Source organism: Calonectris borealis, chromosome 1 (assembly GCF_964195595.1).
Source record: "Calonectris borealis chromosome 1, bCalBor7.hap1.2, whole genome shotgun sequence".
Classification (NCBI taxonomy): Eukaryota; Metazoa; Chordata; class Aves; order Procellariiformes; family Procellariidae; genus Calonectris; species Calonectris borealis.
In genome coordinates, this window is record NC_134312.1 from 15,456,449 (window position 1) to 15,481,493 (window position 25,045).

General features: G+C 37.1%; 1 protein-coding gene across 2 annotated transcripts in view; it reads right to left on the reverse strand.

Annotated features, from left to right (window-relative positions):
• ATXN7L1 (ataxin 7 like 1) overlaps positions 1-25,045 on the reverse strand; it is a 121,116-nt gene that overhangs the window by 76,206 nt on the left and 19,865 nt on the right. For both annotated transcript variants that reach the window (XM_075145116.1, XM_075145124.1), the window contains exon 3: positions 3,851-3,955. In XM_075145116.1, the coding sequence (XP_075001217.1) occupies positions 3,851-3,955 (105 nt within the window). The remainder of the gene's footprint in view (positions 1-3,850; positions 3,956-25,045) is intronic.

A 25,045-nucleotide genomic window follows, 5' to 3' on the forward strand; every position in this document is an offset into this window, starting at 1 on the left:
ACATTTAGAAATGCTGCAAGCTGTATAACTAGACTGACTTCTCATTTCAAACTACTTTATGGAGAAACAAATACAACTACATGTTCACACATTAAAAAAAAAAAATCTAAGATATTGTACCACTGCAACAAGTTACTCAAAAGAACTGGCTTCAGAAACAACACTATTTCAACCCTATTGTTGATGACATTATGATATACTATTTTATAAGTGCACAATAATACTGAATGACCTTAAGAAATTATTTGATTTATATAGTTTATCCAGCAGCCTATAACAGCAAGTCTCTCTTTCAGTTGGGCTTACGCCATATGTACATGAATGATTTAATCCTTACAAATGGATATAAATGTTTATTCCACAGATACAAGCACATGTAGCTGCTCTTAAAAATAATTCAGTATTTCTCTGACTTAAAGGCTAGAACAGATCTACTACTTTGCAGCACCGAGCTTTACGCTGTGTTTATTACAAAGACGCTCAAGTCCAGCAAGCCAGTCCTCTAGTTAGCCAGATCTCTTCTTTTACCTTCCTGATTTCTACTGGTTTAAGGTTGTATGATGCATCGCCTCCCATTAAAAAAGCCTGAACCATGCTTTTCTCTTTTTTCTGCTTGATATTCCAGGAATCAAACCCTTAAAAGTTAAATAACAACATCTGCCTCTATAATCTTCACAACTTCCCAGTGCCATCAAGGATGGCTACCACATGTCTGAAATTAGAGACAAATGAAACACTGGGTCTTCATATGCTCTGGAGAAAGGCAAATGCCAACAAGGGCTCAAGAGAAGTGTTACAGAAACATTCGCTAAAGTAAACATTCCAGTGCTGTTCCAAAGCCAAGATCTTCAAGTTAGAATGCAGGGAACCTAGAAACATAAAGCACGTGTCTGGCACGGACCTAAATCCTTACTGAGAGAATATGGACTGGATCTTACCAGCGATATTAGTAACACACCACACTTTGTGGGAGATTCTGGGATAGATCTCTATGAGTCCTTGTCAGTAGCAATAAAGACTCCCCATGACGCAGCCTTCAAGAGCCAAAAAAACAGTAGTGGCTTCTAATGCTTTCTCGTTCCATTGTCTTTGTTACAACTTTAAAGCTGCAAATCAAGACATGTAAAATAATGCACTTTACGGTAAATATGTCTGTTTAAAATACCTCAAAGTCTACTGACAGGCATGTTCAGCATCACTGAATTTACAGATATACTGCTGCATGGCCTAACTAATTAAACAAAAGCTGATCCACCAAATTGATTGCGTCCAACAGGTGATAAAACTCTAAATAAAACTGAAAGTTAAATATTCCTGCTTCACAGAAGAGCCCAGTGCAGCCAGAACCAATGTCTCAAACGAAGCCTTCTCCAGACCTTTCTCAATGGACTATTGATATCATAACATATCTAGTGAGAGATTTTTCAGCCACAAGCAGCTCACAGTTGATCTGTTTTCTAATGCAAGATTTTTATCATTTTCTCACCAGACAATGCAACTACAGATCAATTAATGAGATCCATGTGTAGCTCTTCTTTAGGTCTTTAGATCTTACTCATTTCTTATCAAAACAACTATAGGTTAGTAGATGCATGTAACTTATACAACATGTAGTACCTTTAACAGATTATTTTTTTGAAAATAAATTATTAGTTATTTTACAATAATTCCCAAGACGTCCAAGAAACTTTTTCTCTTCTAAAACTTCTTTTATATGGTTTTAGTACAAGATCTTTTCTGTTTCTTCTTTAAAACAAAATATTTTATCTATACATTTAAAGCTCTTCACAGGCCTTTCAGCAATATTCCAGTACACCTTTCCTGAAACAAATCTGACTAGATTAAGTACAATCTTCAAGAGGTAACACCTTTGGTCAATTATTTTCAGTGTTCTCCATTTCTTTTAATACAGTCTACTTTTTTTTTTTAAAAGTCTTTATTGACCTTAGGCTCTTAAATCAAGCAATTCAGAATTTAATGCTCAATTGTTCAGTGTAACAGGATTGCTATAATGAAGACGAAGTAAAAGGAATTGTATAAATAATGGAGTAATGGAGAAAAGAGAAAAAGAAAAAAAGGACAGTGACTCACAGGATCTTTGCAGTTTACAGGCAACACACTAACACTGATGGTAACTCGTTACTTCCAAAGAGCTCAAAAAGTTCATTCTAACATGGAACACTTTACTCTCACCTAGAAGAAACATCATTCTATATGCCTCCTACATGAAAACAGGACCAACTTTCATACTGCTCCCCAAACCAGAAGGTCATGTCCAGGAAACAGCACAACTATGGAATGCTACAGCAAGGTGTTACACAGGTTCTTCTGTTCTGTGGCAGATCTTTTATTAATGCACCAGTTCAATGTTTATAGTACCCACTGTACCTATGACCATAGGCAGAAAAGCTTTTCTGCCACTGAAAGAACCATAAGATACCTGAAGCTGGGCAGGAAGAAATCACATATGACTAAGGGCAAGAAACAAATTTGGAAAAAAATACCAGGACAGCTTGTTAAAACACTGAAATTAACACCTGCCCCCACCATTAAATTAGTAAGTCCTTCTCCCACCGTACTATACTTTCACATCTTTTCTTATTCAATGGATATAAATGCTATATTCCACTATTACCATTTTTTCACAATTATTTCAATCTGGGCCAAAGGTAGTCGTGAGTTGTACAACTGCCTTTCAACGTGAACGCAGTTGCTCCTGGTTGGTTGTTAGCAGTCCATCCATACAAACCCAAGGTAATATTTTGGTAATATCTCTTTAAAAGTAAATAAACTTTCATGTTTTCTGTTCATCCCACTTACATTTTCCCCTTACTGAGTTGTTTTGCTGTCAAGAAGACTGAAAGGGGCACAGGATTTGTGAAGTTTATTCGTTGTATGTAGGCAAGGAAAATCTTGCTGGGTCTTTTTTTTTTCTTAATGTATTTAATTGATGCCATCCTCAGTACTAGTTACCTTTCATTATTATGCAATCACCTTCAAATTAACTTGATTAAACTGAATTTGATTAAACCTCATGCAAAACTAGCCATTCCAGTCACATTTTGCAATCCTTTAAAAAAAAAAAAAAAAACCACCACAAACAAAACCCACACCACAGAAACAAACCACTGGACAAATAACAAATAAACCACTGGATAAGTAATAAACAAACGAAACCTTGGGATGAAGTTTTTTAGAGAATATTTGAAAGTAGTTTGTTAATCAACAGCAAAAATTTCTAACTAAAGTAATTCTGCTTACAAATAATCAACATAAAAATTAACATCTTGCTGTTGTCATACTAATTGAGAAATAAATATCTGCACATTTCTGCAGCTTCTCAAATGAACATTTTTCAAGAGTATCTTAACAAATGTGACTTGACATGCCAATTATGTAAAAAATTAAACCCTATGATAAATATAAAAACAAGCCCTATATACACCTATGCATAAATCCCATCAGAAAACAATCAATAACATCCAACTTCAAGTTAATGTAGATCAGTATCACAGCCCTCACTTTGCAGCTTTTATCAAAGACAATCCAATGTTAGGTCGTAATAGTTTTAGCCTAGCTAGTAGCTAACTAACAGGATTTATTTGTTGTAAAAGGTTAATTTAGTATAACAAGTTCAACTTGAAAAGCCCAGCTTCTAGAACAACTAATTTAACTTCCTCTACAGGAAATATGCTTATTTGAAGGCATCGCTGATATTTTCTGTGGAAAGAACACAAGATAACCAGAAAAGTATATCTGCAATGCCTCTGTCATGATCGTATGCAATGATTCTTAAGAGAACCATATGCCAATTTGGCACTGTAATTCAGGAAAGAAAACATTCACTTACCGCAGTGTGACTGGAAAACCTGTGGCTTGACTACCTGATTGCAGATATTGCACACTACAAGATAGAAATCATCATGAGCTGGATAATGGCCAAATAAGTGCATATCTGTGGGAAAGTTAAAAATATATACAAGAATTAGAAATTATGCTTTAAATATATATTAAGAAAAAAAATTGAAAATACTGCAGGGCCACTACTGTTATATTAATTTATACAAAGCAAATTTATACACTGCTCCATAAGAGCTGCTTACTATATTAAAGAGGTTTTTTTTTTTTCTTCTTCTGGGTTTCAAAAGGTCCTATACTAATACTGCAGTCTCATTCCTCAGTCTGAGTCAGAAGACAGGCAGCAACACCTTTTTCTTAACACTCAAAGCCCAGAAGTGGAATAAGCATTTCTGTACTGGTCAACTGTTAAAACCGTAAAAGAATATGTCTTTTAAAATCTCTGCCTAAAGAGCCTTTTAGAAATATGGAGCATAGGTTATGCTCCATGTTACAATATTCCAAGCTTGACTACAGATTGCTAGAGGAAGTCTCCTGCTTAAAAGCTAGTTATAGTAACCAAGGTCAAGGATCCTACAGCTTAAAATACAGTCATGAATGTCATCCCTGTTTTGAACCAGATGACATGACATGAAATTTCCGATTCTGTGTGAATGTCCCTCCTAGTTCAAACACCTTGCTGTTTTTTCCCCCGCAAAAAGTCTGGGAAGAGACAAAGATGGTTAACGAGGTATTTCTCAGTGATGGCAAGAGGAATTTCATGAAATCAAAAGATGGGTACAGTCAGATGATGACAAGCACTTGTCCACTTCAGCTGAAACACATAATGCAATACATGCATTCTTAAGCCATTACAAACACAGAGTAAAATGGGCTTAAATTACTATTGAAGGCCTCAGAGCTCTAACATTACAAGTGAGGTAACTTGTTTCACTCTGCATTGCTATAACTTAAGAACAAGCACACATACTCATCCACCACAGCTCAGCTTAGAGGGCAGAAACTCCAGTCACTTTTATGCACTTTGGTGTGATCATGTCACCACACCCAGTGTTGTTAACGAAGGTGTTGCTGCATTAGTAACCCCATGCCGAGTATCGGCTGCACAGATCGCACTACCTCTCAGAACAGGGCAGTGACATCTCTATTTAAAGATGTCGTAAAATGGCATTCCAGTGTTATTCAACAGCATCTGAAATCTATTACAGAACTTGCAAATGCGGCTTCTGACTCAGACTGAAATATCAACCTGGTGCCTTTTAAACAGGAGAAAAAATGGGAAGACCCTCAGTGAAGACTAACATGTACAACAGCAGCCGTGATTGATAAACATCGATGACTAAATCTTACTTCTCTCATATTTTTCTTTAAAAATAGTGATTTCTTTCTTTCAAGCAGGTACCTTATTTCATTAGTTCTTAACCAAAGCAAACATTTTGGCCCTAGAACTATTTTTACAAGTAATTCTGCCCTGGCCTGTACCACTGTGTAAGTAACATCACTGCTTACGATGCCGGTACTTGGCATGATGAAGTAAAAAGTATCTTCAGTCCCCAAAAAACCTGGGACAAGCCTCTGATGGTAATTCAGGGAGTATTACAAGCAGATCCAAACAGGCTCATTCAAGCATCCTTGGGCACAAACCAGCACCACCGACCCGCAGGTATTTCATAGTCTGATACGATGTGAATCATTCCTTTACCCCCTGAAAACCAAAAGCCTCTCTCTATGTTACTGCTTGTACCAGGCTATGAAATCCAGGTTGAAAGGTTAACCGATCATGACCCCTTTGCAGTGCTAGTCTCGGACTAACCAAGCCTTTAAACGCATTACAGCCAGATGAACGCAATCAACACATTCAACTTAAATTTAAAAGAATGGCAGTGGTGAGGTATAAACTCCTTCGGTAACTTCTTGGTGTAGTTAGTGTTAGTACGGATGAAGCCAAAACTGCACAGTTAGATTAAATCAAATCCTCCTACCAGTAAAACAAACAAACAAAACCCTAAGCAGGCACTACATGCAATACTTATTTGATGTCTTGTTTTAATGTGGTAAGTCAGTGATCTTAAAAAAATCACTTTACATTCACAATTTTCAGCCAAGGATGTTTTTGATCAGACTTCCACTAACACCACTGTAAACTCCACAGAAAGGAGTACTTCTCCCAGGTATAATTTGACACCAAGTCTCAGCTCAAAAACATGTATTTAATTACAGTTACAAAATATTTCAAAAATGGTTAAAACATCTCAACAACTTAAAACATTTTTTTCTGTTGTTTGAATGGTCCGGTGACAATCTTGTCATGAAAACATACAGACTTTGCCCTTTACAAACACAAAAGTTACAACTTTTTTCCATTTTAAATTCCTTACATCCATTTAACCTTCTCAGCTCTCTAAGCTTTAAAAAGCTTTAAGCTCTTTAAAATATGCCCAGCTCTGAGGCATATGAAGTCCGGCTGGGTCCGAGTCTGAGTTTTTATGAAGTCTGGCTGCAGGGAGTAACTTATAAAAACACATAAGGTATTAATACTGGAGAAATCTATCCAAGGACACAGATGGAATAAGAAATCAGGTTAGTTCACAGGATCACAGAATCATCTATGTTTTCACCAGACACTGTCAAGAAGACAGAGCAGTAAAGGAAAAGTTCTGGTACCTGTGAGCTCGCTGCACAACCCTGGCAAATAGCACTGCGCCTAATGGGTAAATAGCATATTTGAGTTTTTATGATACTGAGATGGCAGAAGTTGAGATGCAAAGAAACTGCACAGACGTGTAGAACAATGCACCAAAATGCTGATGTGAAAAACACAGCATCAAAACAATGCACAGATGCAGAATAAGTGACATCCTGAAGCAGCGCTTTGGAAGTTTTTTCATTTTGCAGATGCCTAGAAATAGCCCAGTGGAGGTGCAAGCATCTATTGTAAATGTGAGTCTTCTGATATGAACTGAAGTTATTAGCTACCTGTCAAAGTCCACTTGAATTAATCCAAGAATCTCAAGGACACAAGACCACAGGTTGGACATCAGAAACAGGAATCACGCTACACAAATAAATTGTTATTATTGAATCAGAATAGCTAAAAAACTTAAATTAAACACTATCTTTCAGACTGGATTCCTTAAAAACCTCACTATGCAGGAGTTTGTAAGAGAGGAAAATTCATAAAGTCCAAACAGGTTCAACTAACTCTATTAGTTCATCGATGTTAACAAGATTGGCACAAATCAGTTTTATGATTAAACTCATGATTTGTAAGCAGACACACAGTATATATAAATTACTTTTTAATTAAAACTGTACAAAGCATTAATATCGTCTCACCAGAAATTCCAACTGGGGACACACTTTACTAGGCGTAATAATATTACAAATGCAATCCAGATCAGAGAATTTACAATGAAGAAAGCAAGAAAAGCTTGAAATGAAAAAGAAAGGAGAAAATATAAACAACTACATATCTTTTTATACATGTTTTCTTGTTTTTAATAAGAAGAGTTAAATGCTATCATGTCCTACTCAAAGGGTTATTCTGGACACTGGTATCATTCTTAGATCAGATTACAGCCATTTGACAATCTAGACCTTGTACATGCCGCAAAAAAGACAACGGCCTCTCCAAACAAAAATTTATCTTCTAAAGGCAACAATCACACCTCCCTGCCTGCTTAGTCTGAAGCAATGGTGATAAGCTTTTCAGAAAAGGTTAATTTTTGAGAAGAAAATGGTGCTTTCCAAAGTTAGCTCAGGAAAGACTTCTTCATGGAAAAAGGTAAGACCACTGAAGAAGACAGCAGATAATCGGTGAATAAGGTGAGCAACTATCAAATAGTACTGAAATAATTATCAAAGTACAAAAAAACCAGGGAGGGACAGAAGAGCGACTGCAAAGAGTCTTTATTTTCTACCAAAACTTGGGTGCCCCCTAAAAGGGAAACAAAGTGACCAAGGTCTGCATTACTCACCCCAGACCGGCATGGTGATCTATACCAGAGCCTGTGATCTTCTTGTTCCCTATGTGCAAATACAGATAGCTACAAGTCTGAGACAGAAAGAGCTGCCCGGCCCTTCTGGTAAGTAAAAGCAGTCCACAGCCCCCATCACAGTTACATCATTTTACTAGAAGATGCTTTCAGTAGATTCAAAGTAGACTCTTGAGGGCAAGAAAGAACAGATAACTTATTTTCCAGTACCTGCACGCTTTGCAGAAGTGTTATCTATACATACCCCACTCCTTGCAGGACTGAATCGTCGTCCCCTCAAAATGAAATCTTTTGGCCAGCCATGTCTGTTGATACTGTACACAGACAAAAGCCTTGCTTGAAAATGAGCTATTCAACTAACAGGATGCAAGAGTGTCCCATATCATGTGAAAAATATGCAAGATAGGTGGAAATCAGAGACAGTGAATGCTGACTGCAGGAAATATGACTTTCCTAGATTAAAATCTTAAACCAAATATTACTTTGTGTATACTTTGCTATGGTGCTTGAAAAATAAATATAACTTCTGCTTATAGTTTTTATATTACTAACATTTGCAAATAAAAAGACAGCTGTAGCCATATGACATAGTTTTGTAAGACATCAGCTTCATAAAATGTGCATTAAAAACACAAATACCATAGAAACAAAAGAAAATGTTGCTTCTGCAAATTGTGGCACAAACACAAAAATGCAGGTGTCAGATACGACTTTTTATCTTTTCCAATAACACACACAAAGGAATTATTTTTAGCAACAATCAAAGCCAGATGACTTATATGAAGTTCCTTCTCTATTATTATATAATTCATAATCATTTACATCCAACTGTATAATAAAACACAAGCTAGAAATAATTTAAAACATTCTTCCACTGCAGAATTAAGGTTGTCGAACAGTAAGACCTCACAATATTGCGTGGGAAATTAAATTTTTAATTATGATCTTTTGCTATAAATTATACACACTTTAACCATTCTCTTATATATCAGTTGCTCCACTAAACATACACACGAAGTCTGCTTTGAAAAATATTAGTCATGTTTATATGTAGAGAGAAGGGGAGGGAGGAGGGGAGAGAGAAAGACTATTCAAGACACACAAGAAGAAAAGCTAAAAAAAGAAGGCAATGGAAAAAATGGCAATGGACAAAACCAAATCCATGTGGTTTCTCCCGCTCCTGGAGATACAAATTTTTCAACTCTGTGTCTAGAAATATGCTCAATATTTCCCTCGTTCCACAGAAGTGACAAATCCGTCCATCATTAAAAAATAGAGGAATGTACAAAATCTTTCAGTGCATTAGATTACTTTTACATTTGAGATTACTGAAAAAACTAAGTAATTTGAATGGTGAATTGAAACTTGAAACTGAAACAATATAAAGACATCTTCAGGGTATTACTCAGACAGCAGTTAAACACGCTTGCATAGACAAGATAGTCTTAGAAATAAATGTCACACTCTTTCCATTTAACATCAGCTTTATTCTCCCCCAAGTATGGTTTTCCTTTAGTTTTCCTTTTTTACACAAAAACCAGTAAGTTGCTTCAGTAATTAGTTAGCCAGTATAAACTGCATTTTACCTCTGAAAATGCCAGAGTCACAGTTGCAATTAATCACAGAATAATTTAAACTGAAAGAGATCGCTGGATGTCATTTACTCCAAGCCCCCGCTCAAACCATGGCTAACTTCAAGGTCACTACCACAAAGTAATGCTCAAGCTCATTTCTTTTCTGATGGAAAAATGCAGGTCATGGCTGAAGTAACCATGAAATTGAGGAAAAAGTAAAATTAAAATACTCAGGACAAAACTAACATAGGGCCAAACACACTTGTCATAAGTCCTGACTGATGTCCTCTGGGTGTTAATATAACAAACTGAAGATTCTGCATGCTAAAAAATCAAGTGATTAATGAGAAGAAAACAGAAATACTGGACTTTTCAACAACAGCAATAATAAATGAAACACAACAGAGACGAAGAAAAAAAAATGCAGAGAAAAAACAGCAAATAGACTTAACAAGAGTCAGTGTGGTAAAGAGTCAAGGTAATGACACCTTTAAACCAGACCAGTAACTTTGAATGGTATGCTGCCTCCCAGGTTAGAGCAATGATGAGGATGCTGGCAATCCTAAAGAATGTTGGGAATTTTTCATTAATTATAGTTTATACAGGAAATACTACCCCCAATGACTTGGAAAGATTTTGTATTACACTGCCTTATCTAGGCATTTTGAAGCTGTGTTGAAGACGGAAGTAGAGCCTTTCATTCCCAAAGACCCCGTAACAAAAGAAAAAACACAAAGTTCATAATTGGGAATTAGCAATCTAAACAAATATTGTGGATTAACAGTATCTGCATACCTTTCATAACAACAATCTGTTTGGAAGGGATTATAAAGTAAACTACACAGCACTGACATTACTATTTTGCATACGACACTATATATCCAAAAAAAAAAAAAAAGAAAAAGAAAAAAGAAACAAACATTGGAAAATGTGACAAAGCTTTTCTTCCACAATTCTGAAGACTTTTATGAAATTTATGTAGGTTATTTGCCATCCCAGTCTAAAATAATTTGGCAACACGGGATCAGAATTGCCTGAGCTACCAGTTTAATGCATCACAAGAATACTGGAAGAGAAAACCCCAAACTCACAGGTCTAGAAAGTATACTGCATACCTATGACACCAAGAAATCTCAGCTTTTCACATGTTAAGATATCTAGAGGATAAGACAGTAGCTAATGTAAGTTTTTCCTCCTTGAAAAACCTACTTCTTAAAACTTGCTTATATGGAGGCACACAGCCCCTTACCTCCTGGAGTAGGCAGAAGACAGCTCATCTGCTTACGGAGTCTTTATTTCACTCTCCGTACACAACTCGGAAAAAGTACAGCCTCCAACACCGAATAACTAGTAAAGTGCTCAGCTACTTTTTTGCGTTTGCAAAGGCATTTAATTTCTTCCATAACAATCTTCGTTCTGTAACACTGTACAACACTCAAAATAAATGTTGTTTTGCAATTTCTGTTTCAATAGTAAGTCAGGCTGCAGTTCCACAAGAATTTAAACTAATCAAAGTTAGGCACTGGTATGGTCCTTTTTGACTCCAAGCTTCATATTCCTGCCCCTCCCTTGTGCTTGTACCATCAATTAACTGATTACGCAAGAAGTCAAATTCAAGACAACTCTGAACCAGAAGCCAAGCAACAAGAGGAGGGACAAAATAAAACAGGAAAAGGTTTTCTGACAGTTTAATTCTCTGAGCTGCCCCACTGCAGAACCTGATGAATGCTACCGCTAGCATAAGGAAGGGGAAGGAAATGCAGAGCCCAGAACTGGAGAGCAGGAGGACCAACAGGACCAAGACCAGATAAAACCGCTGTGAAGCAGCAGTGCCTCTCTAGCTCACACTGAAATCTGTCACACAGGTATCTGTGCAATATTAAAGGAAGACACTTGGCTCCAAAAGAAGCTTTGTAAAAATAAAGCTACTTGTCTCTCAGTTAAAGATAGCAGTAAACAAATTTATTAATTTGTACTGTATAAAAACATTCAGAAGCACATCATCTCCTTTTACATAATTGTTTATGCTTCTAACACTTCAGATTACTGAACTAATCTTTAAAACCAGCTTCCCACTTCACCTTTTAACTTTTCAGTTATTTTGTGAAATGCAACCAGACAGGTTAACTTTTACCTTTTCAGTTCTTGAACAGACTGGCTTTCCTGCCTGTCCTTCAGTTAAAGAGTCTCCTCATTTCTGATGTGAAGGATGTAGGTAATACTGCTAAGAAACCAGTGCACATTAAGAGAGGGTCATATACCACTGAGGTCTGTTTGGATGGTTATGAGAATTTTGGTTAACGCTTTCTTTTCAATTTTTTATCATCAGAGTTTAAACTACAGGGCAAATACAAACATTAAAGCTGCTAAAATATATTAATAAAGTTTAGTGAACATTTGCATTTGGCTGCTGCAGCCCAGGGATGGAGTGACAGGGGATGGTCCTGGAAAGGACCAGCTAGAGCAAAGACAGACTGTTCACTGCCTTGGCCATACTCTGCACTGGCCCTTCTCTTGCAAGTCCTCATGGAAAAATCTGGACAGTGGAACAGGGCTGAAAGGCAAGGGCAAAAGACAATTTAGCAGGGTGACAGGCAATAAAACCCATGCTTGTAACCGAAATGGACATCATTCAATTACACAATATTTAGTTTTAACTAGATAAGTGTAATCATAACATATGAACATGAGGCAATTGTAACAACTCTGGTAACATGAAACTACTGCCTACAAAATTATAACTGTTCTTACATTTCTTTTTAATGATTAGATTACACTTCGGGGAAATTATCTCAAGGAGCATCCTCCTCATGAACCTGGATTTTAAGCTGCCTCCCATTTTACATATAACAACATATTCCAGGAACTAGAGCAACTGCTTACGAAGTTTACTATTATAAAATTGCATAAAGTCAATACCCAAAAGAAAATCCTGTTATGCAGTAAAATAGATACTAGTTAGGCATATTAAGGTCTAAAGACAGAAACAAAAGCAAAAAAAGGCAAAACCTTCCACACATCAGTTAAATAACTTGCTTCAAAAGCAAGGTGAGCAAAATACAAGGAAGAAATAGGCTTTCATGTGTTTAAAAGCAAGCTAGAAGAGTCATGTAAATGTAGACAGTATCTTCAATTAGACCAACAGGTAAACAGTTAGATCTGGCTTTTGGGCTTTAAGAAGATGTGTGCCCCAAAATGTCTCCATTTTCCCTACCAGCTACAGTTAGTCTAATTAAAGATATCACCTCCAGCTACAAATTTCATCTTGCTTATGTCTGGAAATCTTCAGGACAGCAACAGTACTATTAAATGACAGCAAATATTAAATTACTGAGGGCAAGGAAATATTAAAAGATACAGTATTTATAAGGATCCAGGCTATGCACTCCGTATACAGAAGCAGAGGTGACGCCCCATTTGTAGAACATACAGCATAACTGTCCCCAGACTCCTGAGTATGGAGAGCACGGCAAAGAAGTCCTGAGGAGGAGACTTTCTTACCCTGCAGAAACAGTGAATTTCTCTTAGATGCTCACATATATCACTATCAAAAACCCTGGAGAGTGACTGTGGCTGCACACAGGTGTGCATACAAAGGATAGAGAATGTGCAGAAGGATTATCAGTCTGCATTAGACTTCTGATTTCTCAACTTCCCACAGGCAGGCATAAAGGGAAGAATAACGGGAAATCATCTTCGTTTCCTTCATAATTCAAAGCAAACGTCATGCACCTTGACTAGAGAGTCACTGTGAACCACTATATAGCAACAGAACAATTCTTTCTTCCTTGAACATGTATCAAGAGAAGTCTCGCTGCAAATGAGACTTGTCAGCACAAGTAGTATCCTTCATGGATGATGGGACTAAATTTCAGCTCAGATTGATGAATGGCTCTTCTGAATTAGATATCTGACCTTCAGTAACAGTTAGAGGGTTGCACTACATACATACTTTCTCAAGCACTTCTACAGCAGGTGGACTCTGCCAGCTTCTTCGCTGGGAAAGCACACCTTGACACAGGAAGAGATGTCAGGACTGTGAGTTAATTACAATAACTCACAGAAATACACAGTGTTTCAGCTTTTGATTTTCTGCCATAAGATGGTTAAGCTTTCTGATGCCTAGCCAAATACACTAAAGAGGCAAGGAAACAACATGAACATACTGGTCTTGCAGAAGTAGTAAGGTGAAGATCTGGAGATATCAAATGCTGGTTGAAATGTATGGGGTCTTTTTAATTTTTTTCCTCAGTATTTCTTATATTTCTAAGCTACAGAGCTTATATTTCTAAGCTACTTAGGCTATACAGAGCGTACCTGGGACCCCTTCTCAGCTTTCACCTTTGGCATTACAACAGCTGATAATTGCCGTACAGCAATAGCTTGGTATTGCTGTCCTTCATTAGTGGAGTGAGCAACTCTTATGGGAGCCTGAGACATTAATGGGTTTCAGAAAAGCATATTGGACTTCTGCAAGCCATTAGAGTCCTGAAAATACAAATATACCAGTCTTTCTAGAGCCAAACATGAAAACCCAGTATCAGTGTCAATTAGGGAATCTTTTGCTGGAAAGGTGGGCCATTCAAATACTCCTACCATAGATCTAACTTTTTGATAGTCTGGCACCATGAGTTTGGCTAAGAATGCTAATGGAGAAGGAGACTTCTTCCCTTTTATCTGTGATGAAGACAGTCTTTTTTATACCTCTACAGCTGTACTGGTATCCATCCAAACATAGGTGATTTCCCAGACTGCCAAGACTGGCACCAATCCATCCAACAAAGCAAATGGTGTTTGAGGGAGTGGAAAAAAGGCTTTTCAGGTCCTTCAAAGCAAAACCTGCAGAATTTGAAGGATACAGCTCTGCCTGACAGATGGGAAAACATACCTACTTTACGGTAACAGAGAACAAATATTCTTTCAGGAAGTTGTCTATATACAAGGTATTGTGGTTTATTGATGCAGGTTATAGACTGGTACCAGTGGGCCTGGATCTGCCTAAATCTTGCTCTCTGAAGGCAGGTTTAGTTGGAAGAACACTGCTAACACGTGCACCCTGCATAGCAGTCTGCTGCTTCTTCTCTTCACATCTGGGTTGCTACAAAAATTCCCTGTCCCTTTTGTTACGAGACTGATCTCTTCTTCCTTTTCTGAGCTTCTTGGTCAGCACTTGGTTTGATCTCATTTTCGTGCTAGACTTACATGCGCAGCAAAGCTTAGTCCAGAGGATGGTGATCAGATCACAGCAGTTGAAACAAAAGATAAAGAAAGAAGGTTGAGAATGGGCATGTTTAACTTCAGCTTAGTAGTAACGTAAGATATTCACCAAGTATAATCTTGCTGTCATGACATGAAACTGGGGGAGAGCTGCAACTGTTATCACCCCCTCCCAACTTTGTATACGGAAGACTTTAGCTTTCCAAGCCTGCTGGAAGAACTTTACACAGTTAAAAATACTTGGTCTCACATATGAGAGTGGCACGCAGTACTGCAGTAGGACCAGCAGCAACATCTACTCCAAGAACGTGTTCCGTGTACATAAGACATTTCCTCCTTACAGGACACCAATTAAGACTTTTTAAAAGAAATAAAAATGCAAGAATTTTCATTCTGGAGAAATGCAGGTCTTTGCAACATTTGCTTTGAAATAGAGAATTATCTTTTAGTGTTCAAATTTAGTCGACAATTGCTAGCTGACTACGACTACCTCAGAGAACAAAATGAGCTCTTGTGAGGTTATTAGAATAGCTGAGGAACGGCCAGAGTGACCAGAGAAATTTATTTAGTTCTTAGTTCACCATAAATGTTGCTTCTGATTGTGGCTGGCTGAAGCGGTGAGAAGACAGCATAAACTATTGGCAATTTGTCTTCTGTATCACAGCACAATAATCCTAAGAGTTCACTACAATCAATAAGTATTTACTAATGATGTAAGTGTGGTATTACTTGATTTCAAACCAGTAGGGTTTCTACATGAACTCAGTGCAAAGACCTGAAGCTTTCCATTGTGCATTTCCAAGTCAAAATAAATAATTGAAGTAAAAATAAATTAATAACCCATCTATAAACTACACAACAGTACATCTGTACTACAGATGATCTTTACAGTGGGTCAGGGTGAGTACTAAAGTGTTTTTCCTTATTTTTCTCCATTTGCTAAAACCACAGCTTCAATGATCTTACATTAAATGACCAAATATTAAGTGATCGGAAAAATAAAGTTTGAAAGGAAAATAACTTCTCTGTTCTTTATTGATATTTTCTTTTTTTTTTTTTTAAGGAAATGTTGAATACAGCCATATTAGGGACTACTAATGTGAAGCAAAAAACCAGAAATCTTTTAAATACAATTAATTTGTAATATTTCATTTTAGTAAGTCCATCATTTGGAGTGCTAGTAATGAAATACTACAAGAACTGCAGGTTTTCTTCTTTAATTTTCTTGTCAATGCAACACAAAATGCAACACAAAATGTTATCTATGCAGTCAAACAGTCCTCAGGAGAAAAATCCCACAACTGAAAAAACCCTTCACTCCTATTTCTTCTGTGCAGACTGCCATGAAACAGACTTTAATCCTCCAACTGTTTTTTTCTTCATAAACACTCAGCAAGACACAACTGGCACTCACACGCTAGCCTGCAAAGCTGTATTATCTTCTGCAGAAGAGCGACTGGTTTAAGGCAGTACAACTGGACTGAAGGAGAGCTGCCTTAATTCCTGGCTCCTGAACAACATTCTTGCATGACCCTGATTAGATTTTTCTGTGCCTCAGTATCCCATCTCTAAAACCAGGATAATATGCTCTTTGTCTGCCCTGCCTGTTTAGATTGCAGCCTTTCAGTATTCTCTCACTATTTGTCCATACACTGCGGCCACAATGGGGCCCTTCATTTTGGCTGGGACCTCACGATGACTATAGAACAAGCAATGAATAAGATAACTTTCAGTATGTTTTAGAAGCGGTGTGTGACATTCGGGATGCTATCGCGAAGACTTATTAGAGAAATAAGAATATTATCTTATTAGAGATATTAATAATGTTTAAAGGAGCATTTTCATATCCAAGTGGCATATATAACTGCAGCAAATATTCTTCTTTGTTGACATCATCAAATAAAACTTTTGTTATGCATTCTTTACAGAAATCCTTTTTTGAGAAAGAACATAAGTTATTATGGGTCAAAAAAAGTCCTATAAAAATGAAATTTTCACAGCTTTCTAGCCCAGCTGTTTAATAACAAGATTATTATTGTTATTATAATAAAAGTTTAATAATAAAGACAGCATCATCAGGAAAATATTTCTCAATGACTAATAAGTATATTCTTCTAATTTTTCTAGCAGGGAAAATGATGAGTAAATGAGCAAAAAACATCGAGAAAAATAAAATCCCTAATCTCACCTATGTCATTTTACAAAATGCTAAGTATTTCATTGCTTGTCCATGTACAGGAAGAGTGGACCCATATGCTGTTCCCATTTCATCAAGTGTTGTTTTGGGTGCCTTTACTGCTGTTGGAGTATCCATTATTGCTGAGGAAAGTCAGTATTTTTTTATAGTCCACAACTCATCCATCAGAAAACTCAGAGAAAACTCAAATCTAGTTCCTCCTCTCCCAAAGTGTTCTGCACAGTTTTACAACCAAGTTACTATTTCTTTGTGACAAATAAGGAAAACCCCTGTTGTTTCAGTAGATCTAAGAAAAAGATGCTATGTCCAGTAAAAGTGCAAGTTTGGTGTATAGCATCTTTCACTACCAGGTTGCTACTGTAAAGCAAATTGCTAACAATTAGTACTGTCCATTAAATATTTGGTGACCGTTGTATACTTAAATTTGTTAAGAATAAGTTTGCCAACAGACATAATCACAGCTAGATCCAGGTATCACTGGTACGCTGTCATAGAAATGGAGATAATCTTTAGCAAATCACATCATAAGATACTATGAGGGAATTTGCTGTTTACCTGCTCTACAGCCAATTTCAGTTTCTGGGTCTGTCAGCTCTTCAAAAGCATAACTAAAAAAAGTCAAACATAACTAAATATCTAAATACTTTGCATCTCAAAGCAATCTGAAGCACCCTCTGAAACTAATTAGTCATGACATTTACAACACATATGCACTTTACAAGCAAAACAATCTGCAGCATTCAAAAGCTGACTGAACAAATTAAAGAGGGCACTTTCTATGCAGCCACATATATCAATTTCTATTTTTTTATTTTTAATAATTGCCTGGCTTTTTCCAATCCTCAAGTCCATCACCAAAGGTACTTCTGTTTTTTTACTTCACTTCTCCCTTCAACAAAGGGCAAGAACATCTTTTAATTAAGAACCTTCTTCTCATCCAAGATGGAAGGTGTCTGCTCGTTCTTAATCAACAGCTGGATATTAAATGAAAATGTACTGTCTAAATTATTGTCTAAAAGGACACAAATAATTCTTATGCCAATTCTCTGTGCTTTTTCTGTATTGCCTCCTACGCCTATAACAGTGCCTCTTTCAGGAATATTGCCTCTCGTGTAACTCGTCTCTCTTAGAAGTTACTGTCAGATAGACTTTCAATAAGATAATCTTTTTCCTTCACACATTTCCAAATGAAATGGATTTCGTTCTCCTTCTTGTTGCCATGCAGATCAAAGTACCACTTAAAGTGCTCAACTGCACTTTTTTTTCAGTTAGAGGACTTTGTGCTCAAGAAAAATATATGAATAAAAGTTAATTCATGGATAACAGGATATGGAAATATGAATGAGAAACTTTTTAACCAAAGTCCAAAAACTCTACACCAAGGCCACTTAGACAAAACAGTTAAAACAGGCGATAATATCTCCTACAGATGGAAGAGCAGTCTTTAGTTCCACTAAAATACAACTCCAGAAAATAGCTCTCTTGTTTTAAGGATTCTGCTCTCAAGTGAATAATTATCCTTGCAAGTACAATCAGTCAAATATTTTTACTGTCTGAAAAAGCATACATACCATCATCAGCTCTTACACTGAGATTTATATAGTACACTTACATGCACACCACAAACATTTTCCAGGACAGGAATATGCTCCTACTGGTTAAACACGTTACGTATAGACAAACTAGTCTGGCAATGCAGCACTTCGTACTGGTACAGTAGTCTCTTTCGTGTTCCAGGAGATACAAGCACAGTTTTGCTAGATTAACTGAGTCCACACCAAGAGCCTGCTGCACACCTCAGGGAGCATTCTTACCTCTGAGAGATACAACCCTTAGAGAAGAACACGGTCACGAAGGACTCGAGTCAGTACAAGTTCATATGCCACAAAGGTGTCCATCAAATCTTCAATATGAACATCCTAAAGCATATGTACATGCCGCGTTCAGAGGTGTTCCCTTCCTTCCCACTCCCTCCTTCTTCCAGGGGTGCTACTAACAAAGTTACAGTTTGTCACAGGTACAGGATCACCACAATTTAAAGCCTCAAAATATCAGGATATTTCAGTTCTGAAGACTTTCAAAAAATTTACAGAGCGAGTTTAAAGAAACCTGCCCATCTAGTAGTACTGAAACAGCAAAACAAAAAAATGAAAAAAGCAATGGAAGACATGTTATTTGTATATGTCAAAAAAAAAAGATCTTCTGCACTTGTTATGCTGCACAGTACCTACTCATAATACAAATCATCGGTTTAATATTGTCACTCAAAGGCATACACACTAATAGAATAAAAGCTACTAATGAGGCTCTTTCCTTTTAATGAAAGAAAGTAGTAGTTTAATAGTTCAATCACGTTACTGTTCTACTTCAATTTCTGCCACACTGAATACTGCAGAAGTCATATTCTGACCTGCACCTATGTAATTCTCACTATATAACAAAAAAAAAAATTATGCAACAATTTCATTTTCACATTCTCAAACAGAGACTTAGAAAAGCTTCAGTTGTCTTTGGAGCCGTTTTGTTTGTTTGTTTGTTTCCTGGACAGGAGACAAAGGTAGCTTTTGGGGAATGAACTACTCAAAATATGGAAGATAACTGTTTTTCCTAATTTTAATCTTAAGTATATGACTACTACAAGGATCTTTCCAGCTTGCTCTTCTTCACAATGTTACCTCACTTTCCACTATTTGACAGCAGCAATGACTTACTAGTACTTGGTTAGTACTTCAGGGGGTAATTCAAATACCACAAGATAGCATTTCTCAGGCTTGAGAAGTCTTTCTTTTTAAAGGAAGACCACTGCATGTAATCGAGAATCAGCAGGCTGATTCAGATCTTGAGATGTGCTGCACTGACCAAAAAGGTAAGAATGTTTTACAGCCATTTGACTGTAGAGGTAGCGAGCCTGCTTCTCAGTGCAGCCCCTTGAGTCAGGTTTCCTCGCAGTGGGTACGCTGCAGCTTCATTGCTGTTGACACTTGACCGAGGTTAGGATACGAAGAGCTCTGCCATTTTTACTGGGGAGCTAAGAACATCGTAGGAACATGCACAAAGAGAACTGCACCGAGATTAAAGCGAGTGCTGAAAATGGGTCTGCTCAGTGACTGCCTCAGGTTTTCCGCACAAATGTGCGAAAGGTCAGCAACAACATTTGCCGATACGACCTGGTCCCAGAAATGATGCTTTCACCAGCAACCAGCTTCCCAGATTAATCTCATCCACCTAACAGCTCACTGACATGAGTGGACCACTTAACACTTCTTATGTTGCAGCCTGATGCCTGTCAACTTTGCTTAGAAAGAATCTCCCTTCCAGCATTATACTATTCTGAGGACTTGGGTGTAGCAAAGCAATTGTTCATTTATTTCATCCAGTATTACAGTGTTGTGCTAGCTCTGCAACAGTTAAAAAAAAAAAGGCAACAAAACAGTTCTGTTTAAAGACTGATTTTTTACATGTTTAGAATCCACGTTTTTTCAGTTTTTCTTCAAGTCTGCTGTGCCTCCTAGTACTCCATGATTTACCTAATTGTAGGGTCATTGGAACAAGAGGTTTCCTAGACAGAGTCGAAGACACAGCTTTTCAGAGACACTCTCAATTCTCTGGCACACACCTGGCTTCAGCAGTGATAGCGCCCTGAATAGACAGAAGAAAAAGGAGACAGAGAAGCAAAAATGCACTGCCTTGTCTCATGCATTTAAGGTACACTCCACCATCATAAAGCAATAAAAAGTCATCAAGATTCATGGACGGAAACCACTTAAGAGACCTTTTCACCAACACCATTAAACAAAAATATCCTCCATGCTATTACAAGGAGCAAACCTTACCCCTATTTACTGTAACAGTATGGGTCCTTGGAGGGCTGTTACTAATTACCGCGCAATGCAACAAACAGGACAGTGGACAAAGGAGGAGTCAAATCCTGCATTCCTTCATCGCCTACTGGGAAAACTTTTAGCCAAATTTCTTGAATTCTTAGTGTCTTTCCCTGTACATCAGGAGGAATTATATACATTGTAACTCCTAATTAAACACTTTCAAATTTATTGATGAAAAGCATCACACAAGAAAATAAGTATATCCATTATTACGCATATCTGTTAACAGTTCATCTGCAAGTTTATATAATTACAATGGCATAAGTGACAGTTAATTCCTATCACAACATTTCATCTGGAAAAAACCCACTGGTATTACTACATTTCCAAAAGACTGAGTTCAACAAAATTCAGCTTCTGAAAAAAAACCCAGAAAATAGCCAAAATACGGTACAGCAGCCATGCGAGTGAACATCTGTTCACTGAGAATCGTTTGCATGTCCTCCAAGTGGAACTACATTGAGGATCTGAAGCAAACTCTGGAGCTGCTTGTGTGAGCTGAAGTTGCTTCAGTGCGAAAGAGGTACATAGGTAATCTTGAGGGATGCAGCATATCTCAATGCAGGACTGCACTGTGTACACTGTTGCAGCACCAGATCTGTCGAAGGCACCTGCCTCAGGGATCTTGGCAGCAGTTGTGTGAGAGATTAATCTGGTTCATGGATTTAATGAAGGGTAAATGAATATAACGTCAGACAGAATCACTATTCTAACCAAAAGAGGCTGTGAAATTCTTTGTTAAGGAGGTTAAATATTGAGTATAGCAAAAATGCAGTATGCACTAACATCCCACTCAGCACAGTACAAGGAATGACCATATAAATCTGTAAAGTGCATATTTGGATTATCACTCACAAAACCTCCAGTTTAGTGATGCGCACCTTCCTTCTGAATCTCTTGTTTGACAGACATGCGAGTTTTGTTGAACTCTGTATCTGAATGGCACGAGACACCACTTGCTAACGTAAACTCCCTGTTAATGAAGCTTCTATAAATGATGTATCCAACTACTCTGCAGTTAAATACTGTCCTGTTTCTCAGATTATCGCAAATAGTCTTTCCAACAACTTTCCAAAGAAAGGATATGCTGTAGTTATCAGAGCAGAAAGGTTGAACAGTCCATTTATTTTTTTCCAAACATTCATGATAGAAAGCCTCTAAACCCAGAATATATTTTCGTCCACAACGTTAAAATATAAAGCATCTTCAAAGCTTCTATCATAGACAGAGGATTCCTATACCAGTTTCATACCTCAAAGTGCATTTGTTCTTTTAAGACTTCAAGTTCAAGTGCAGTACATCATTTGATGTCTAAACAGAGTCAAATGGCCACACTTTAAAACTTGTCTCTCAATTGTGAGCATTAAAGAGTCAAGAATTTCTGTAGTTTATAAAACTGAACTCTTTTTATTTTGATTAGAACAACATGTTTCTGCAATGTAAAAAGCTACCAAGAGCTGTTAAAAAAAATCACTAACTATGTGGAAGCACATACTCTGTGTAAGTTAGTAGGATGCATAGTTACTGCATGACTATACGATAGAGTTAAGGCAGTCTGGATACCTTACCTATAAATTTCTTTACTGATTTAATGAGTTTCTTTAGTGTCTGGAATATTACTTTATAACTTTATCGCTCATTGCTTATATTTGCAATACTTGAATGATACCTGCAACATCACTTTAACTATTAAAAATCTTGCAATATTACCACATTTTCTGAACAGTTTTACGTTAGTGAATAACAACAAACAGATTTTTTTTTCTTCCTGACTGTATCATCCTAAACTCTTTGTAAGCACAAATCAGAACTTGCTAATTACAATTCTATTTCTTTATCACTTAAGTGGAAGCAGTTTCCATTTCATGAACCAGCTGAATTTTACGGCTAACACTATCAAAATCATCAGCTATTAAATTCAACAACGATACACTAACGATTTCAATGGAAAACATAGGCATAACTAATATCCAACCCTGGATTCAAAATCTTAGTCTATAACTGCACGTACATAAAGTGGCAAGATTTAGTTTCATCTAAGAGTTACATTTTACAGCAAGGAGAATGTTGCAACTATCTACCACTTAAAGCTGGCCATTTGGCCATTCACAATTAATCTATTTTGGTTCAGTATCAACAGAGTAGCTACCAGAAATTAACAGATGACAACTCCACTTGTCAAAGAAAGGAAAAAAGAAAAAAAAAAAAGAAAAAAAAAGAAAAAAGGGAGCAATCATGAAAAAGAAATTATAATACAATAAAAATCACTAGTAATCATTCATGCCCAGTTAATTATCAAAACATGCGCCAATTCTTATTACAATAACATACTCATAGCTAGCTCACAATCACTGTTTACATTCCAAGATAATTTACAAGCGCTTTACAACTGCATGTTTCAATAACCTTACAAGGATTTTTATTCCTCTGTGGAAACAGAGCATTACAAATGTCAAACTTATTGCAAAACTGCTGAAGAAATTGTGAATAAAATAATCTCTGCTAAAATTCCATCAAAAAGATACGCTATACAAAAAAGAATTAAAGCATTCCTCCCATGTGAGTGTTTCTTCTTTGCAAAAAAAAAAATTAAAAAATTTATGTAAATAATACAGGACTTTTTTTCCAGTTCTATTGCCAACTGTTATTTCACGCACTGGAATTGTATTTCCCTTTATTGAAGTTACAGAACAAATGCACCAAGGCTTAAACTTGTATTTTAATGACTGGATTACTGTATTATCATGATGACATCTGCATACAAGGATATAAGGATCTCCTTAAGTGACATGCATTGATTGACTGTGTGGCTTTCAATTATATTCAGAAGACTTCTAGATTTTACAACCTCCAAACATAAATGAAAAAGAAATGTTCTCATGTTCAAAACAGTCAATATTCTGAACTTTTAAGAATTTTGGACACGTAAGGTGAGCAAGATCATTCATAATGGGAGCTATCTGGCTGTTAGTGAAAACTTTGCCCTCTATTTTGCCATGCAAAGTGCTGAACACACATTCCAAGGAACTGTAAGCCATCAGTAGCCCAGACACCTTCAAAACTCGGGACACTCTATGCAAACAAAAACTTAATCATTTACCATGCTTCTTGATTCCTTCAAACAGATTCTGGCAATTTGCAAGCTCCCATAGCATTCCTATTAGGCATATCTGAAACACTTACACATAAAGCAAATTAGGCAAGAGGGCACGCTACTAGCCGGGACACATCCCCCGAAACTTCAGAAGATACACTCCCAGAACTCTTCCACCGTGCGAAATCCCCCCCTGCTCCTCTTCCCTACCCTTCTTCTCCAGGGTAATTTCCTCTCACCTCTAGCCCTCTGTGCCCTTTCACCTGCCCAAACCCCTCTAACTAAAAGCAAACCTATGGCAGAAAATGCCAGGAGCAACTCAAAACCAAGTAAATGAAGATATCATATACAACACCAAGTTCCTTGCTGCAAAATGTCTCTCTGAATGGACCAACTCCATAGGAGCACTCTGAGTCAGTTTGCTCTCATAAAAAGAAGAGAATACATGCTAAAGTGAAGGAAAGCCTCCTTCAAGCTATGAAACATATACAGTAGCATCAAGTTGCTACTCTGCCAGCTGCTTGGATCTAAGAGCAAATTCTGAGGAAAAAAAACCCACAATTCAAAGTTATCTGAGTCTTCAATACACAGGTTAGTAGACTGCAGTCCACAGATATTCCTGCATAAATAACACACTCCAAGGCAAGGTTTGCCAGTGCTGTCTGGACAGAGACCTGGATTTTGCTAAGTATCTAACTTTCTTTGACTGCAAGGACAGCAAAATTTTAAATACAACAAAAGAAAACAACAACAACAAAAAAAGCACAACTATTCTGATGACAAAGTCTCTTCCATAGGATAGCCCAGTAAGACTGGCATAGTCTGGAGAGATATGGAAAGGCAGTTTTTCTCTACTCTAACAAAAGAAGAATTAAAACTTAACTTGCCAGCAGCAGTGTAAAGCTGTGGCTGGTCTCAGTCTCCAAGTTCCCACATGTGTACCCGGTCCTCCATTACCCCGCTCTTCATAAAAATACCAATGGTTTCTCAAAGTGAGGCAAAGGGGGATGTAGCCCCTGTACAGATGCAACTAGCTACCCTATGTAAATAACAAGATACAGGTCTTTGGGGAATGTTGTTGAAAATGTGCCATATGCAATTACATGCAGCAATTTTTTTTTTTTAATTCACCTCAGCCTCATACAATCTCCAAATGAAGGTGCATCTAACCAAAGCACTCCAGCAACACAACTAGAGATTTATCTTGTATGTTTGGAGCAAGTCAC